General features: G+C 44.2%; 1 protein-coding gene across 1 annotated transcript in view; it reads right to left on the minus strand.

Annotated features, from left to right (window-relative positions):
• RAB11FIP3 (RAB11 family interacting protein 3) overlaps positions 1-20194 on the minus strand; it is a 31543-nt gene that overhangs the window by 6563 nt on the left and 4786 nt on the right. Inside the window, exons 2-6 of the mRNA XM_015819183.1 lie at positions 16023-16207; positions 10983-11159; positions 5955-5990; positions 2648-2741; positions 1489-1592 (exon numbers count right to left, since the gene is read on the minus strand). Of these exons, the coding sequence (XP_015674669.1) occupies positions 1489-1592; positions 2648-2741; positions 5955-5990; positions 10983-11159; positions 16023-16207 (596 nt within the window). The remainder of the gene's footprint in view (positions 1-1488; positions 1593-2647; positions 2742-5954; positions 5991-10982; positions 11160-16022; positions 16208-20194) is intronic.

Below are 20194 nucleotides of genomic sequence, written 5' to 3' on the forward strand. Positions count from 1 at the left end.
CATAAAGCGATATAGGCGGCCTACAAGTTTAAGACATCTGGAGAGATGGGTGGCATACAATTGTAACATAAGTAAATTGTAGACGGCGCCACAGATCTGGTAGCCCCTTTTCAGATTAACAGATGTTATTAAAAGGCACCCGCTTTTGTGAACTACAGCTCATTTCATCAAGGTGCACCGGGGGGGGGGGGGAGGAGGGTTTAAAGTGATGTAGGATTTAAATTGGAACCAGGGAAGCTGTTAATCTGAAAAAGTGCCAGCAGACGCTTCCTGAGATATTGGCTAATTTTTATGGTGCACCTAAGCCCCTGCAAAATATGAAAAAGAGCTGGAAAATGGTAACATTTCTACACTCCAGGGTGCGTAGTGTAGGAGATGACCAAGCTGAGCCTGCGGGAGGGGTCAAACGCATCATAAGCCTGCAAGAGATCAAAGTCCAGTCCACTTTGAATGCCTTTCTTATCTCCCACTCATTTCCCTAGACCGTTAGTTGGTCAGATTCTTGTAGACCGCTTAAGCTTGCAATAAACCTTTACACTCATTTGAACTGCCTGACTCTCCTGATTTCCCCAGCGCTTGACACGTAAGTTCTATTAGCAAATGTTCTCTTCTCAATCCCTCTCTTAAATGCTTTTTAAAAGGCAGATCCCAATTTTATTACTGCTTGCCTTGAGGATTAATTAAATCATTACGCAGCCTAATCCACTGAAGTCCTGTTGAGAAAGTAGTGCTGAAAAAGCAGCTGCATGAAGAAACAATCCTTATAACAATAGCGTCAGCCTGCCTTTTAAAAAAAGCTGAATTTCTAATCCGGGTCTTCTGGCTGTTCTGCAAGCATTGTAAATGAAGCCCCACTCCAAAAGGGTCAACGTCTCAACCACAGCACAAAATTTACAAGGCCTTAGAAAGGCCAAACTTGGAATACTGCATCCAGTTTTGGTCACCACGATGTAAAAAAGATGTTGAGACTCTAGAAAGAGTGCAGAGAAGAGCAACAAAGATGATTAGAGGTCTGGAAGCTAAAACATATGAAGAACGGCTGCTGGAATTGGGTATGTCTAGTTTAATGAAGAGAAGGACGAGGGGGGACATGATAGCAGTCTTCCAATATCTCAGGGGCTGCCCCAAAGAAGAGGGAGTCAAGCTATTCTCCAAAGCGCCTGAAGGCAGGACAGGAAACAAGGGGTGGAAACTGATCAAGGAGAGAAGCAACTTAGAACTAAGGAGAAACTTCCTGACAGTTAGAACAATTAACCAGTGGAACAACCTGCCTCCAGAAGCGGTGAATGCTCCAACACCGGAAGTTTTTAAGAAGAGACTGGACGGCCATTTGTCTGAAATGGTATAGGGTTTCCTGCCTGAGCAGGGGGTTGGACTAGATGACCTCCAAGGTCCCTTCCAACTTTATTATTATTATTATTATTATTATTATTATTATTATTATTATTATTATTATTATTATTATTATTATTATTATTTAAGGCGTACCTGTGCACCAGCTGAAGGTTTTCTTGCTTTAACCGGCTCTGCTGCTCCCCATTGGCCACTGTGTCCTTTTCCAGCTCTGACACTCTTTTTTCTAAAAAGGTCACCTGCATCAGGGGCATTGACAAAATCCTCATCACTTAATTGCAAAAGGCAGCTTTACTTGGAACAGCTAGCATCCTGCAACTATACCTTTAATATTCTTAAACAACGTCTGCCTGTCACAGGTCCTCGGGAAGGACTTGATAAGTGGGTAAAAATGCCAAATCCAGTCTTAACATCTGGCTGACTGTGTGACCAACCACAGTAATACAGACGAGCGCTTGCCGCATCACAGTCCAGACTTAAAAATTGTTGAAAGGCAAAAAAAAAAGTCTGGACAGTGGATATGGCAGTGCCTGGAGACGGCAGAATGGAACAGAAAAAAAAAACTGTAGAAAATCAGAAAATACAAAGACCTGCAAGCAGAAGTAGAATGGCTGTGGCAAAAGAAAGCAAAGGTAGTACCAATAGTAATAATGGCTTTAAATGCAATTCCAAAAGAACTGGAGCACCACTTGAACACCATTGGCATTGACAAAATCCCTATCAGTCAATTGCAAAAGGCAGCCTTAACTCAGAACAACTTACATCCTGCGATGAGACCTCTAAACCATAAAACAGAGTTCCCTAACATTTCCGGCTTTGCGGACCGGCAGGGGGTGGAGGGGATGGTTCGTGCCAGCGGCCAGCAAATGCACGCAGCTCCTTTTCCACAAGCGGCGTGCACACACGTCTGCCGCTCATGCAAATGGAACGCACGCACATATGCTCGCTCACTGCTCGCACATGAGGATGCGCACTCTTTGGCTGTTTCCATGCCCAGTTGCAAACCTGTCATGGCCCACAGGTTGGGGACCCCTGCCATAAAACATCTACATTTGCCTATCCCAGGTCCTTGGGAAAGACTCGATAGGTGGATTAAAATGGCAAATTCAGTCTGAACATCTGGCTGACTGTGTGCCCAACTATAACAAGAATAATAAAGCCCACAGGATGAGTGGATGAGATCCTTCGCTCCCTGCTCCCACCCTCTCTGTGTATGTGCACACACATGTGTGTCCTCTATTCAGTTAAACACACCCATACACAATCTTCTTCAGTTCCAGACACACACACGTACCTTATCAGTTATATCCTCCTCCAGACACTCAGAGCTCTTCTGAAGAGATTGTTCTATATTATCCATCGAAAAGCTTCCTGTCTGATGCAGGTGCCTGTAAACAAGACAGAAGAATGCAAACAACAGCAAGGTTACCATCATCACGACAGACAACGGGTGACCAGTGCAGGCTTTCATCAATGAAATCATATTCATCCTATTTCAATTTCCTAGCTTAGAGGCTCCCATCTACGGTGACCCTCCAGATACTTTTGGTGGCCTTCTAAGCTCTGAAAGCAATCCGGTAGGTTTTAGGTTGGCTCTAGAGCAAAAGAACGAATCGATAGAACTTTACCCTTTCACACTTTCGCTCTTTGGAATATGGGGTAATCAAGCTCTCACTTTCGGCACGCGATCCCTTTTTTCATCTTCACACAAGGAGAACCGCACACCCCAAAGCGATAAAGAGAAAAGAGCCGGGGGCAGGTCGAGTTGTAGCAAGATAGTGAAATAGCTCTCCTGGGATCAGCAGCGGAGGTTAACTGGACCGCTACCACGTCACCCAGCTTCCGTGTTGTGGTCCAAAGTCTGCCGTTTTATGGCAAGTCCTTTGGTCCAGACGTTTTATCAACTAGGAATAGACTTTATCACTAAACAGGTGTTCAATAAGCCATCCTGCGATAAAGAACCAAGTCTGGTACGGGACATTTCTGTTGCCAAGCAAGAGATAACTTGTTAAGTAAATTTTGCCCCCTTTTATGACCTTTCTTGCCACCGTTGTTAAGTGAATCACTGGAGTCGTTTAATTAGTGACCCGATTGTTAAGTGAACCTCACCTTCCCCCATTGGCTTTGCTTGTCACAAAAGGGGATCACGCGACCCCGGGGATATTGCAACTGTCATAAATACAGGCTAGTTGGCCAAGTGCCTCAATTTTGATCAGCTGACCATGGGGAGGCTGTAATGGTCTTGTGTGTGGAAAAATGGTCCTAAGTCACTCTTTTCAGTGCCGTTGTAACTTTGAACGGTCACTAAATGAACTGTTTTAAGTTGAGGAACTACCTGTATCCCCCCCACTCCCTCAATGTCCCTGCGAAACCTCACCGCATCTCTATTTTCTATTTTCTTTGGAGGGGTTTTTTTTTTTACTTCCTAGTCCAGCCCTCAACTTTGGGTTTTACTAGGGGTCTCCTGTCCATGCATTCACACAAACGTAGGACTAATTAGCTTCTAAGGCAGTGATGGCGAACCTTTTAGAGACCGAGTGCCCAAACTGCAACCCAAAACCCACACATCGTCGAGTGCCGGGTGGGTGTGGCCCATTGGCTGGGTGTGGCCCATTGGGTGGGCGTGGCTGCGGTGGTAGCGGCAGACTGGGTGGGACTAAAAAGTTCAATCAATCCCAACTTTGCAAGATCTTTTTTTTTCCCACGAGAAGTTGAAATTGACTGATTGAACCTTTTTTTTTTTTTTTTTTTTGCACACAGCGACGGAGGCCAAAAGCAAAAAGGTTTTATAAAACCGAGCTGAAGGCCGGGGTACGGCGCGCGTACCCACAGAGAGGGCTCTGAGTGCCGCCTCTGGCACCCGTGCCATAGGTTCGCCACCACTGTTCTATTTTCTTTGGAGATATATATTTTTTTTACTTCCTAGTCCAGCCCTCAACCTTGGGTTTTACTAGGCATCTCCTGTCTGTGCATTCACACAAAGGTAGGACTACTTAGCTTCTAAGGCCAAATAGAGTGGATCAGATGGCTGTTGCCAGCTGACACTTATATTATCCTCCCAATTTCAAACAAGAAGAACCCGGAGAGAACGGCTAGTTTGAAGGGCACTAACTGGCTGAAGCATCCGCTTCTCCGCCAGGGAAAGTTAGGGAGGGGGGAAAAAAACATACTTCATCTAAAAGGACAATTAAAATAAAGCAATAAAACAAAAAACCAAGAAATAATTCTGGGCAGCGTCTTCCAGCAGATTCCCCCTAAGTTAGAAACAGTGGGGAAAGTGCTGCATTGGCTAAGAAGCTGCAAAGGGATTGGAATTTTATACTGAGGGCATTTTAATAATGGCAGGAGGCACACAGGTACACAGGAACGTAAGTCTTCTGATAGTCTCTCTCTGTCAACCGCAACCTGCAACCTTTGCAACAGGTAGCAAAATGGACTGGGAAAGATGGCCCAATTCAACATCCTTTTCTTGCAGGGTAAGAAGCACCTGGATTTCAGAAAGGGATCTTGAGTGCCAAATGCAGATTCTTGGGAACAACACGAGGAATTTCTCAGCTGGGTTATAATTAAGGCAGAGTCTCTTGAAATAACCTGCAATGCTTCTTCCCAGGTTTCTGCTCTACCAGGGCGAAGTTACTGTTCGTGAGAGAAACTGACTTGTCCCGTTTCTGGTTCTTTGTATTGGATCACCCTTTGTTTTTCCACAAACTCCACAAACTCTGTTTTTCATCTAGTTGCTGGCAGAGAAATCTCCCAGCAACTCGATGAAAAATGGGCTCAGGAGTGAGTTGAATATCCCCCCCAATATGCCTTTTCTCACAGATGCACGTTGGCAACCAACACAGAGATGGCATCTCTAATATTAAGAGCACAACCTGGTGGTTTTCAGTCAATCAGAATAGAGCTAGAAGGGACCTTGGAGGTCATCTAGTCCAACTTTCTGCTCAAGCAGGAGACCCTTTACCATTTCAGACAGGTGGCTGTCCAGTCTTTTCTTAAAAACCTCCAGTGATGAAGCAGCCACAACTTCTGAAGGCAAGCTGTTCCACAGGTTGATTGTCCTCATTGTCAAGAAGTTTCTCCTTCGTTCTAGGTTGTTTCTCTCCCTGGTTAGTTTCCATCCGTTGCTTCTTGTCCTGCCTTTCTGGTGCTTTGGAAGATAAGCTGACCCCCCTCTTCTTTGTGGCAGCTTCTCAAATATTGGAACAGGGCTATCATGTCATCCCTGGTCCTTCTTTTCTCTAGCTTTCAGAGCGTACATCCTCCCTCCCCAAGGTTTGCCAAAATTCCCCCTGGAACCCCTACCAAAAAATCCCATCCTTTATGGGATCTTAGGTCCCTCCTGCTCAGTTCAGCCAAGGACACACCCACCTATCCTAAGCTGAGAACCTGCAAACCAACCCAACCATCTGAACTGCTCTGCTTTGGAGATCTTTGTTGTTCAGGGAAAGAAATGGTTCCACAACATCCTTGGAGTTTGGTGTTTGGAGTAACAATTAATCCCTTTCCCTCTCCCCCCTCCCATGAGAAGAAACTGCGTGAGGAAAGCAGGATCACTTCAAAACAAGAGAAAAGAACGAAAGAAAGAAACGTCCTCTTACCTTGCTACCTTTTTGCTGGAGAGTCTCTGATTCGGACTGTGGAGCGAACAACAGGAAAACTAAGTCAGGAAAGCTGACACCAACGAGCCACAGTGAAACAGGAAGCAAGCAAAGACAAGAGCAGGAGGGCCATATCCTTTACAATTTGCAGCACAGCACACAAACACATCACCCACACACGCTGCTCCAGTGGCATGCATTGCACTCCCTCGGTTTTAGCCCTCTGGGCAAGACAACCTTTTGAAGCCCTCTCAAGGGCGCCTCCTCAGAGGAGCACCAAAACTGGCCATCTCTGGAACCTGTAGGCCAGTTTCTCCCAACCTCGACATTCTTTTGGACGGGTGGACTTCAACTCCCAGAACTCCTCAGCCAGCCAAGCTTTTCTCTGACTAAGGGCGAGACCTCTCTTTGAGTGGCAGGCCAAGGAGGCAATACTCCAGATATTTAGTTGGAAGAAGACAAAATAAGGCTTCACAGAACTTGAAGCCATTGGCCAACAGGTAATACAATTATTCCCCTGAATGTAACATTATTAACATTCTCCTACATTAAAAAATATACAATTCCACAAGAGGAGGAATTCAGGAGGTCAGAACTTTGAACAAAGACATGAATACATCTCTCTCTCTCTCATGCAGTTCTGAAGGTCTTTGCGTGTCTCCGTGGCACCTGGCCTTGTTTGGTGGCTAAATCTTTCTGAGTTATCCAAGGTCTCCGTTCAAAGACACATCTATCCATACAAGCCAAAAGCATCCGATCCAGATGTCCCTGGGCCAAGTTTTTTCAGAACCCAGAGCTGAATGTTCTACCATCTAGAAAGCTTGGGATTTAAATTACTTAATGTTTCACTGGATTGTCTGAATTGCTCCTCAGTTTCCCTCACGACTACCTCATGCTTTTGTCTGAACCCATACAGTGGCTTCAAGAGGGCGTTCCCAAGTTATTCCTTCATCTTCTGCGCGTCATCAAACATCACATTTCGTTCCTTCAAGGGCACTCCAAGCAACCACACTCGCATACACATAAATTTATATTTTCCCCGTGAAATGCCATCAAAGTAAATTACAAATGTGAACATACAACATAAGCTGATGACTGGAAATTAAGCAGCAAGGAAATGGCTTCCAGAGATGTGTCTTGTAGGAGCTGAGTTACCATCAAGAGTACCAACCGCCTTGGCATTTACTCTTTATTTGGCATAGCCTTCTCTCAACCCGAGGTCCTTCTAAAATGTTCTGGTCCATCAGAAGAGCCCTTGTTGGGAAGTGGCCAGCTCCAGCAACCATTCCCTCAAGGATATGAGGAACGGTCACTCAGAAATAAAGACCGTCAACGTTTTGCAGATGGAAGAACTTCCCCATCAGTCTTCACCACTCCGCTCCACTCCAAATCTAGGGAAGTTACCAAATTCTCACATGGCCCTCTCCTTCCACCAGCAACTATGGGTACACCCTACAGGGTAGTCCTTGACTTACAAACATCTGTTTATCGACAGTGTGAAGTTAAAACAGCCTTGAAAAAAGTGACTCATGACCGATCCTTGCACTTATGACTTGTCACAGCATCCCCAGGGTCATGGGATCAACATTCAGGCACCTCCTCACTGGCCTGTTTTTACAATTATTGCCGCATCCTGGGGGTCCGGTGATCACCATTTGCAACCTTCCCAGACGGTTTCCGACAAGCAAAGTCAATGAGGGAAGCCGGATTCGCTTAACAACTGGGAAAAAGGGTCATAAAATCAGGCATGACTCAAGTTAACAAACGCCTTACTTAGCAATGGAAATTCTGGTCAACTGTGGTCGTAAGTCAAGGACTACTGTAAATGAAACCAGACACTATACCTGACTTTTCATGGCCTTCCAAATAGGTTGCCTCCTAAATTTAATCCCTATAAATTCTGGCAATGCAAAGAAGACCGCCCCCCAATCCTATAATGGTAGACCTTCATCATTGGTGGACAGCAACTCTGAGATTGCTGCCCTTATTTTTTTTTTGACCAACTGACACGTTCCTCTTCTTTCTGCTTCCACCTCTGTCAGTGTAGAATCATAAACCGCAGGTTAAGGAGGAATTAAGTATCACATCCATATTAAAACCACAGTGAACCATGCAAGGAGAAAGCTGTAGAGCAGAACACTCACACACACACACAAAAAGCATTCCCACTAGCTATGTCCTTGCTTTAAGCTTAAATAACCATCAAAGAGCCTTTTTGGAGGTGAAGGGGAGAGGCCATTTCTAGAAGCATTGGCAGCGCACCTGTTGTTAAAATGATCAGTGTTAGACTACATCAGGGGTCTTCCAACTTGGCCCTTTTATGACTTGTGGACTTCAACTCCCAGAATTCTGGCTGAGGAATTCTGGGAGTTGAAGTCCACAAGTCATCAAAGGGCCAAGTTTGAAGACACCCCTGGACTACATGCATTCCTAGCAAGTAATAACTGCCATTGTTATTGAGAAATGGCATTCTTGCTTGTCCTTTTATAGGACGCCGGTGGAATATCCCACCCAAGAGAAAGGTGGATCCCAAAATGTTGAAGAAATCAAGAGAAGGGACAAAGGCTCAGGCCAGCTCAAGAAAGTCTGCCGACACGCAATTCGTATTTTTCTTTTGAGCTATCAAAAAGCAAGGACATACGCTTGATTTAAACAAACAAACAAACAAACAAACCACGGTTCATGCTCTTAACGAAGAAAGTGCCATGCCTCAAAACCGGTTACCTATGCATTTCAAGATCATTGAGGCGGGCGGAAAGGTCTTCGAGGCGGTTGATTTGTTTATGGCACTGGGTGCAGTAAAACTCAAACACCTCATCAGTGATAATGCTGTGCAGTTTCGTGGCAAGTGGATTGGTGCTAGAGAAATCACATTTACACGTTACGTGAGGTCTATTACAGGCAAAAAAGAGAAACGGGAAGTAAAGGGGCAAGCTTGGGTGACTTACAGAAGTTTTTTTTTTGCAAAAACAAAAAGTTGAAAAGCTAGCACTGATGACGTTACTTAGTTGGGTCACGAAACATATATATATCAGAATAACAGAGTTGGAATGGACCTTGGAGGTCTTCTAGTCCAACCTCTGTACCATTTCTGACAAATGGTGGTCCAATCTCTTCTTAAAAACCTCCAGTATTGGAGCACCTACAACTTCTGGAGGCAGGTTGTTCCACTGATTAGTTGTTTTAACTGTCAGGAATTTTTTCCTTAGTTCCAGGTTGCTTCTCTCCTTGGTTAGTTTCCATCCATTACTTCTTGTCCTGCCCTCAGGGGCTTTGGAGAATAGTTTGACTCCCTCTTCTTTGGGGCAGCCCCTGAGATATTGGAAGATTGCTATCGTGTCCCCCCTTAGTCCTTCTTTTCTTTAAACTAGACCAGGGGTAGGCAACCTTGGCTCTTTTATGACTCGAGGACTTCAACTCCCAGAATTCCTGAGCCAGCCAAGCTGGCTCAGGAATTCTGGGAGTTGAAGTCCACGAGTCATAAAAGAGCCAAGGTTGCCTACCCCTGAACTAGACATACCCAATTCCAGCAACCGTTCCTTATATGTTTTAGCCTTCAGTTCCCTAATCACCTTTGTTGCTCTTCTCTGTGCTCTTTCTAGAGTCTCAACATCTTTTTTTTCCTATCGTAGTGACCAAAACTGGATGCAGTATTCCAAGTGTGGTCTTACCAGGGCATATCAGTATGGCTGGTGCTGGCAGAATTAAAAATAAATCAACAAATAAGATTTAATGTGTAGTGTGTTTTTTTTCCTTTTTTTGAAGATGGCTTGTGACTGATGTTGCCTTCTAGAGAAATAAACTTCTGAAAGCCAGCCAGCTTAGTCGGAGAGAGGTTAATTGTGAAAACTGCAGCCATCAAAACAACAGGCAAACTGCTGGAAAACAAAAATCAATTGTGGGATCTTCATTCGTACTGTTTTGTGAAAGGAACCAGACATCGGAGACGGCACTCCTCTTCCACTGAACAGAACAGACAAACTGATCAATACAAACCACAGGAGGTCCACACCCTTGGACCAAATGTTTGACATTTCACACACACACCCCAACAGCTACCCCCTTTTCCAATCCTATCTCCCAACCGTTTGCTATAAAAATCAGAGGTTCCTTTCTTCCCCCTGGATTTTTCCCAGCTATGGGAAGGTCCAAACTGAAGCTGTCTGGTGGGCATCACGTTGGAGTAAAGAGTGTGACTTCTGAGTAAGCCTTTTCCTAAGAATCATAGAACCATAGGGCTAGAAGGGACCTTGGGAGTCTCCAAGTCCAGCCTCCTATCTAAGGTGTGTTCTGGAAAACACACAACTCAGGGATGCAAGCTGTTCCACTGATGAATTGTTCTCACTGTCAAGAAATTTCTCCTCCAGGTGAGGGTCTTAGGATGGGTCTTAGGATGGGTTCATGAAGTATCTCAACCGGTGGTTCTCAACCTGTGGTCCGCGGACCCCTGGGGCACCGCAGGGTCATCATCACAGCAGGTCCGCGAAGGCTTGAAAAAATGTGATGATTTAAATCTTCAGTTAAGCCATGGTGGTCTGTGGCCGTGGTCTGTGGCCGCAAGAGGTACTTAAAGGGGATCCGTGGTGAAGGAAAGTTTGAGAAACACTGATTTAAACCACACACACACACACACACAGGTAATATATATCCCAGGAGATCATTCAAGGCTTCTTTCTTGGCTGTAACTGCAGCTGGATTATAGCACAGGAGTGAGAAGGATTAAAAAAATCAAGACAGGGTTTTCCCAGGCTGTGCTAATCCAGATTCTCCCACCTTCCCCAGGGGCTGTTTCAGATTCTGAACAGAAATCATGCAGTCAAGCACCCTGAGCATCTCTCCCTTGGCCTAAAAAAAAAATGTCACAAGCACAACTGATATGTAAACACGAACACGCAGCTACTAGACACCTCTTCTCCCCGGATTATTCTTAAAATGGCTTCCCGTGATGTGCAAGCGTGTCAAAAAAAAACCAAAACCCACCCTAATTAGATCTGAAAGCGATGCCGAGGATCACTATCTCATGTTTACCTGGGAGAAAGGAAAGACGAGCTACAGAAGCCACTTTCTCCATTGCATAAGCTGTCCGAGAAAAGATCTCCTTCATTCCCTTCTCCGTAGTCCTCAAAATGTTCCTCTCCGCTGATTATGGTGACAATTGAGTGGCTGTTGACATCGGTGGTCAAGGACAAATCATGAGGGTGGGATCTGTTGGAGAAAAAGAAGGATCGAAGCATCAAGAGAGGGCACCAAGAAGATGGTACAGGACCCTAGCACATGTTTACACTGTCGTGATGTGACAGGAGACCGGTTTTGTAATTCCATCACCAGAGGCAACCTTGAAAAGAACTTTTCACAGTTGAATAACCTACAGACAGGCTGGGAACGTAGATCTCCAAATTCCCAGATTTAGTTCTGGTTCATCGAAAGCAATAGCAATAGAACGTAGACTGATATACCGCTTCATGGTGCGTTACAGCCCTCTCTAAGCGGTTTACAGAGTCAGCACTTTGCCCCCAACAATTTGAGGTCCTCATTTTACCGACCTTGGAAGGATGAGTCAACCTTGAGCCGGTGAGAATCAAGCTCCTGGCAGTGGGCAGAGTTTGCCTGCAATAGTGCATTCTAACCACTTTGCCACCGTGGCTCTTTGCCACACAGCAACGTTTCTCATCCTGGGCAACCTTGAGGGTGTGTGGACTTCAACTCCCAGAATTCCCCAACCAGCTGAAGTCTCACACATCTTCAAGCTGCCAAGGTTGAGAAGCACTGATCTAGAGGGAACACATTGGAGAAGACCATTCCAGAGCAATCTGGGGCTCAGCGTATAGGAGCATTGTCACCTTGGAAGCAAAGGACTGGTTATGAACATCTACAGGAGGCAGCTGGGCCACAACCAACAAAGATGTGAAATCTTGTTAAAAGAAAAGTACGAACTGCATCTGATGTGACCAGAATCTAATCCTTAAAGGAGAACATTTCTCTTGGATTCAGAGGTTCTTGGTTCTCACCCCCAGTATTTTCTTTCTAAAAAAAAAATGAAAGAAGCTCGAGAAATACACAACCCACCTTTGCAGAATGTGTATGTAACATCATGTGGACTGAATTCTCCTAGCTTGCATGTACACATTGTTATATCTTACACTGAAATATGCTTTAAAGCACTCCTTTTTATCACGGCGGTAGTGTTTTGCAAGCGGCAGATCAGCTGAACGTGGCAGGAAGCCTCAGGTTTGATTCCCAGTATTTACTACATGAAAAGGACTTTAAAAATAAATAATGGAGCAGCCTGTCTTTCTGGTGCCAGTCAAAGGAGACAGCCCTGGGCTATAGAAGAAAACTAGATACAAATCTTTTGGAATAAGCAAGTAGTTTGTGGCGTTTGGCACGTGCAAAACAGCATGTTTTTCACAGAACCTAGGGAAGCAAAATACTTTTCTCTTACAGGTTGAGAGGTCACACTAAACCATTGCTTGATTGCTTAAATCACAACTGGCTGGTTTCATTCATCACGCCAAGCCTTGCCGATTCATACAGTAGGCAAAGCCCAAACAATTTGGCAATGGGTGTTGTGTGAAGCTAGCTGATGCTTTTAAGTTTTGGGATGCTGTGGTGTTGGGAAGCAACCCATGGACCATCCAACCCAACCCCCTGTAATATGCAGCAAATTCAAGCTAAACCAGGGGTAGGCAACCTTGGCTCTTTTATGACTCGTGGACTTCAACTCCCAGAATTCCTGAGCCAACCATGCTGAGGGGAAAGGGAGAGGTTTCCAAGCTGAGCCATGGTGGCTCAGGAATTCTGGGAGTTGAAGTCCACGAGTCATGAAAGAGCCAAGGTTGCCTACCCCTGAGCTAAACCATCCACAAGGAATGAACGTCCATCGTCTTCTTCGAAACCTCCAGAGATGGAAAATCCATACCTTCCATAAGTAGACTGTTCCATGGTGGAGAAGGTTTTACTATCAGGAAGGGTTTTTTTCATATTTAAACAAAATCTAAGTAACTGCAACTTATATCTGTAATTTCTGGCCCTAATTTTGGCCATGGACAAAAGTCGTTGGCCCTCTTCCACGAAGCCTCTCTTGATGTTCTTCAACATAACTCTCATCTCTCTCCTAAGTCTTGATCTGTCATGGAGAAGTTTGCCAGCATCATTTCTGGTCACCTTTGTCTCCTCTTGCTGTTAAATCAAGGGCAGAATAACCTGCTACTTTTGTAGAAGGCACAGAACATGGTTTGATTGTGCATGAACATCAGCTGGTGAATGACAGAGCTAGGACATGGCTGTCTATTAATACCCAGACATGGACTGCATCTTTGAGTGGAAACAACTTAAGAAACTTTCTCCCAAAGAAATCCAAATAATATTTGTTAAAGGCCTGAATGTATTAAAAAAAGAAATTAACAAACAGATTCACAGATTGATGGCTTGCTAATAGGAAAACATCTGGCTGAGCTTGTCTTAATCTTCACTGCTTTACTGCTGTTTCTTCAAGTTATCACCTCTGGATGTGTGTTGCTATCAAGTCTATTTTTGTAGGGAGGAGAATTATTCATAAGATTTGCCCTTTTCCCTTGAAAAAGTTTGCCAAGTGAATATCCTTCCGATACCGAATAACCTTCCAATTTCACTAATGTACATTGCCTGGGTTTCCATCTGTTGTAAAAGAAAAGGCATGCAACTTTCCCCCAAGTTTTTCTAATTCAAATTAAGAATTAAAAAAGAATTTTAAAAATCCATCTGTCCCGAGGCTGTGTGGTTCTGAGCTGCATTCAAAAACAGGAAATTAGTTTATCAGTTAAGTCCAAGGTGCTAATGTCTGCGTTATTTTTGCATTAACAGACAAAATGGTCTTGTTATCCTCCGGAAATGTGGAGCATGAGATAGAAATTCCAACATCTTCCCATTCTCACAACGCTGACTGAAAGTTCCACCCAGAGCTGATGAGATCATTACCCAGAGATACGGATAAAAACAAACAAATGAAACTCCTCCAATTGAAACACAGAATAAACTGAAAAGCCCGTATATTGTTATTTGTGGTTTCGGAAAGGAGAGAGAAAATTAATATTTGCTCTTTAAAACAACCAACACCTTATAGAGATTTGCTTTGTGGTACATTAAGTTTCCAGTATACTCTCCGCTGCACATTTTTTATATATGTAATGGCCTTCAATAACATAAATAAGAATGCAACAGAGACTTAATAATTATTGATAAGATTTATTAAAAAGTCTGGATAGTGGACGTGGCAGTACTTAGAGACGGCAGAAGAGAAGAGAAGGGAAGGGAAGGGAAGGGAAGAGAAGAGAAGGGAAGGGAAGGGAAGGGAAGGGAAGGGAAGGGAAGGGAAGGGAAGGGAAGGGAAGAGAAGAGAAGAGAAGAGAAGAGAAGAGAAGAGAAGAGAAGAGAAGAGAAAGAACTGGAGAAAAATCCCAGAATACAAAGATTTGCAAGCAGAAATAGAACAACTGTGGCAATAATAATAATAATAATAATAATAATAATAATAATAATAATAATAATAATAATAATAATAATAATAATAATAATAATAATAATAATAATGGTGCATTGGAAGATCTGCAAGAAATATCATTTGCCTGTAAGCAAAAACTAGTGGAATCATAAAATAGAGAAAGTCATAGAAAATGATAAAATTAAACTGCTCTGGGACTTTAGAATTCAAACAGACAAGCACCTGCAACATAACACCCCGGACTTAACAATTGTCGATAAGAAAGACAAAAAAGTCTGGATAGTGGAGGTGGCAGTGCCTGGAGACAGCAGAATCGACGAGAAAGAACTGGAGAAGATCACAAAATACAAAGACCTACAAATAGAAATAGAAAGACTGTGGCAAAAGCAAGCAAGGGTAGTACCAATAGTAATAGGCACCTTGGGTGCAATCCCAAAACAACTGGAGCACCACTTGAACACCATTGGCATTGACAAATTCGCTATTAGTCAATTGCAAAAGGCGGCCTTACTGGGAACCGTTTCCATCCTGCGACGATATCTATAATACCATCAAACATCCACATCTGCCTATCCCAGGTCCTTGGGAAGGACTCGATAGGTAGACAAAATGTCAAATCCAGTCTGAACATCTGGCTGACTGTGCGATGATCCATAATAATGAGATAGCACCAACAGTCATAGGCACCTTGGGTGCAATTCCAAAACATCTGGAGCACCACTTGAACACCATCAGCTTTGACAAAATCCCCACCAGTCAACTGCAAAAGGCAGTTTTACTTGAAACATCCTGCAATGATACTGTATTTTTAACACCATCAAACAACAACATCTGACTATCTCAGGTCCTTGAGAAGCAATCAATGGGTGGATGAAAATGCCAAATCCAATCTAAACATGTGGGTAACTTTTTGTGACAAACCACAATAATTGGCATTGACATCAGTCAATGACAAAAGGCAGCTTTATCTGAAACAGCTTACGTATGATAGCTCTAACATCATAATACAACATCTGCCTCTCCCAGGTCCTGGGGAAGGACTCAACAGGTAGACAAAACAACAAAAAACTGGTGTTTTCAAGGAGAGACTGGACAGAATGGTATAAGGCAGGGGTCTTCAAACTTGGCCCTTTGATGACTTGTGGACTTCAACTCCCAGAATTCCTCAACCAGGCACGCGTGCCTGGCTGAGGAATCCTGGGAGTTGAAGTCCACAAGTTGTCAGAGGGTCACGTTTGAAGAGCCCTGGATTAAAATCTCTACAGCAGGGGTTTTCAAACTTGGTCCTTTTATGACTCATGGACTTCAGCTCCCAGAATTCCTCAGCCAGGCACCCTTTGATGAAAGGGCCAAGTTTGAACACCCCTGCCTTATACCATTTTGTCCAGTCTCTCCTTGAAAACACCAGTGATGGAGCATCCACAGCTTCCAGAGGGAAGCCGTAGCACAAATTGTTCTCACCGTCAGGAAATTTCTCTTTAGTTTTATATGGGTTTGTTTTTTTTTAAAAAAATAAATCTCTGGGAGCTGCCCAGGGTTGGTTGAAAGATGGGCGACTATATATAAATATTTCAAATTATTATCAATACCCGTTCTCCGTTTCCTCCGGCTCCATGAATTCCGAATGCACCGTGGAATCGACCGCACTGTCCGTCTCCACTTCGTCGTGCATCTCAGGATGGACCAGCGTGCTGGTGTCCTCATCCGTGAAGGTCTCGCACTCGCTGTAGGTGCTCTCGGAGCCCATATACGCGCTGTCCGTCACCTCATTGGCCTACGGAAGGCAAAAAGAGAAGCAGAGATTGGTGGCAAGTCTGCACCAAGCACAACAAAGGAAAAGAAAACTGCAAGACATCTTTAACAGGGAGCAAGTCATCCAGTACACTTAGTCCTCAACTTACAACTCCGATTGTGCCCCAAAGTTCTATTGTTAAGCATGTTTGGCTCCATTTCGTGACTTTTCTGGCCCCAGTTGTGAAGGGAATCATTGCAGTTGTTTAAGGTAGAAACTGGTTCATATTTATGACGGTTCCAGTGTCCCGGGGTCGTGTGATCCCCTTTTTGCAACCTTCTGACAACCCCTTTTATGACCTTCCTTTCCACAGTTGTGAAGTAAATCTCTGCAGTTGTTAAGTTACTCACACAGTTGTTAACAGGGAGCACATCACCCAGTACAGTTAGTCCTCAACTTACAACTCCAATTGTGCCCAACACTTCTATTGTTAAGCGGGTTTTGCACCATTTCGTGACCTTTCTTGCCCCAGCTGTGAAGTGAATTACTGCAGTTGTTAAGGTAGCAATACAGTTGTTAAGTGAATCTGGTTTCCCCATTGACTTTGCTTGTCACAAAACGTGCCAAAGGGGGTCACGCCTGACCCAAGGACACAGAAGCCGTCGTAAATACGTGCCAGTTGCCAAGAGTCTGAATTTTGGCCCACGTGACTTTGGGGAGGCTGCAAACAGTCGTAAGTGTGGAAAACGGTCACTCTTTTTCAGTGTTGTTGTAACGTGGTCGCTAAATGAACCATTGTAAGTCAAAGACTACCCGGTTTGTGGGTTAGTGCAATGTATGAACCCAGCCTCCCTGGTTTGATATAGAGAAGGATGGGCAGAGCCTGGGGACAGAGTCAGGAAGGAATCAGCCTGGAATCTTTACGTTCCCACAAATGGTCTAGACCAGGGGCAGGCAACCTTGGATCTTTTATGACTTGTGGACTTCAACTCCCAGAATTTCTGAGCCAGCATTAGTCAGCTGTGAAACCTCTCTCTTTCCCCTCAGCATGGCTGGCTCAGGAATTCTGGGAGTTGAAGTCCACGAGTCATAAAAGAGCCAAGGTTGCCTACCCCTGATCTAGATCAGGGGTCCTCAACCCCCGGTCCATGGACTGGTACCGAGCTGTGGCCTGCCAGCAACCGGTCCACACAAACAAGCAAAGCCCCATCTGCAGGATGCAGGCAGCACACAAAACCACACACCCTCCGGTCCACGGAAAAACCTTTCTCCACGGAACCGGTCCCTGGTGCCCAAAAGGTTGGGGATCTCTGCTTTACAAGCATGGCTATTGTAACTATTGGCTGCATTTGCCCTTAACACTAAGCTAGCAATTTAAGGATGGTTTAACGGCCTGGCATTGCCTAGTTCAGGGGTCCCCAACCCCCAGGTCCGTGGACCAGTACCGGGCCGTGGCATGCCAGCAACCGGTCTGCACGAACAAGCAAAGCCCCATCCGTGGGATGCAGGCAGAACACAAAACCACACACCCTCCGGTCCGTGGAAAACCCTTTCTCCATGGAAACGGTCCCTGGTGCCCAAAAGGTTGGGGACCCCTGGTCTAGATCCAAACCGTCTTGAATTCCATTGACTCTTTTCTAGTGCCAATTTAGTGCTGACTATTAGTTGACTAGATTTTTTTGTAGAGGCAGGAGCAATAAATCATCTTAACATGTGGTCCTGGTTGCCTGACATCAACGCAATATGCCATGCTTCACAAAACCATGGCCGAGACAAATCCATGAACCAGATTTAGTGCTCTGTACATTTTCATGAACTGACCTATCAGAATAAATGTCGGTGTGATCTTTGTTGGACAATTTTGATTTCTCCAGGTCCCAGAGATCCTTCTCAAATTAGGCAGTTTGGTCTGCTGTGTGTCTTAATGCACAGGCAATGTGCAAACCTTTATAACTGCACCGCCAGTCCACCATGGAAATCAGTCATATTATATCTTATAAATATAATTTTATAACTATAAAATCACGGAGCTGCGAGTCTCAAAAGACCTCTGAAAAGGTATCAGAAACAGCAGCATTTTAAAATGACAATTGGTTCTTGTTAAAAAGCAATTTGAAGGTACTGATTCAGAGAATTTAAAGATTAATATACAAATGAAACCAGAGGTGTTTTTTTTTTCTTTTGGGATTGATGGACAAACAGCTGGGGGGAAAAAAGTCACGGAGCTTTTTTTTTTTTAAAGGTGGTAACTGCAGCAAGATGACTGTATAAAATTGAAAGATTTGGCATTGTGCACAACGGAGGAATGACGAGTGAAAATGATGGAACTTGCTGAGATGGCGAGATGTAACTTCTTTGTGGGAGAAAAAGAGAGAGAAAAGACAATTGTCTGTGTTTTATGGTGACTGAAANGTCAATCACCAGGAGACGGTGAGTTCTAGTCCCATCTTAACCATGAAAGTTGCCAGCTGAGTGATTTGGGCCAGTCCCTCTTTCTCTCAGCCCAACCTACCTCACAGGGTCGTTGTTGTGGGGAAAAGAGGAGAAGGAAGGTTTGTCACCTTGAGGAGGAGGAAAGTTTGCCACCTTGAGTAATTTGTAAAAATAATAATGGCGAGATATAAATAAATGAAATAATCATACTATAAAACATCAACACCTGCCTATCCCAGGTCCTTGAAAAGGACTCAATAGGTGGATAAAAAAAATGCCAAATCCAGTCCGAACATCTGGCTGACTGTGCAACAAACCAATAATAATAATAATAATAATAATAATAATAATAATAATAATAATAATAATAATAATAATAATAATAATAATAATAATAATAATAATTAATAATAATAATTTTTTAATTATTATTATTATTATTATTATTATTATTTTGACAACTCATCCTCTGGAATAAAATTGTGAAGTCATCTAACAATAAAATGAGCTGATTCTGTTTCGCCAAATCCAAGACTGCATCAGGAAGAAATTACAAACTTTGCTGCCTCAGTTTCTTCAGATCCTCTCAAGGGGCTTCTCTTCACCCAACCAAAGGCTCTAAAGACGCCCACCCACCCACCCAGCTTCTAACATTTAATAAGCTTTAAACATTCAGTGGCACAAGAGACGAAAGCTGACGAAGCCTGCAACTTCCCCAATAAATGCCAAGATTCGTTCCCTCCGGGGAAAAAACAGCTGTTAACCTTTCCATTTTTAAAATCCAGGACAACAAAAACGGCAAGCAGCAGAGTACAAGCTCTCTAGGCCCCCTCCCTACACCCAGGGGTATCCCAACAACCTGCTTCTTACATCAAGAACAGTCCTTTCTATGGATCTTTAACCCATCCAAAACCACTGTGGCATTCTGACAACAGACCATTCCTGAATTAATCCGTCGTTGGGTTCCCACAACACCTTGAGCCACCTCCCACCTCCTAACCAAACTTCACACTCACCAAGCTCAGGACGTTCCACCCAGAGGCCACGGAGTCTTTAACTAACCTGGTTCAGCAACTCAGGTAAGCCCGGTTGAAAGGGCTGTTTCCCAACCCTCGTCCGGCGCTGCGTATTTTGGCTTATGTATTCCTTCGCGTAGCACAGCCCTTTTCCTGACCTCAACAAGACCCACGGTGCGCTAATTCCCCAGCTATTTCAAACCAATGATTTACCTGGACTGCGTCTCTATGTGTCCAACTGGCATTTCCCACCCAACCTGTTTCTCCGTTGAACGGAGAGTCAATTCTTCTCTCTCTCTTTCTTTTCTTTTTTTTTTTCCCTTCCCCGCACCAGCTCTGGAACAAGGAAATCCATTTTAAAATTGCAACTCGCTGCCTAAGCAGATTCAAGGAAACAACATTCCGGCTGGTTTCCTACCTTTTTCCAAGCAGGATGGGCAGTCCTACAGGCCAGTAACCAGCTCAGAATAAGCGCCTTCCAAGTTTACCTTCACTGGGCTTCCTAAAGAGCCGGAATCCGGGCTGGACGAAGGACCACACAGCCCATCCTAGCAGACCTGATCAGGATTTTAAGTTGGGG

This window comes from Protobothrops mucrosquamatus, unplaced genomic scaffold (genome assembly GCF_001527695.2).
Source record: "Protobothrops mucrosquamatus isolate PMUCROS unplaced genomic scaffold, P.Mucros_1.0 scaffold873, whole genome shotgun sequence".
Classification (NCBI taxonomy): Eukaryota; Metazoa; Chordata; class Lepidosauria; order Squamata; family Viperidae; genus Protobothrops; species Protobothrops mucrosquamatus.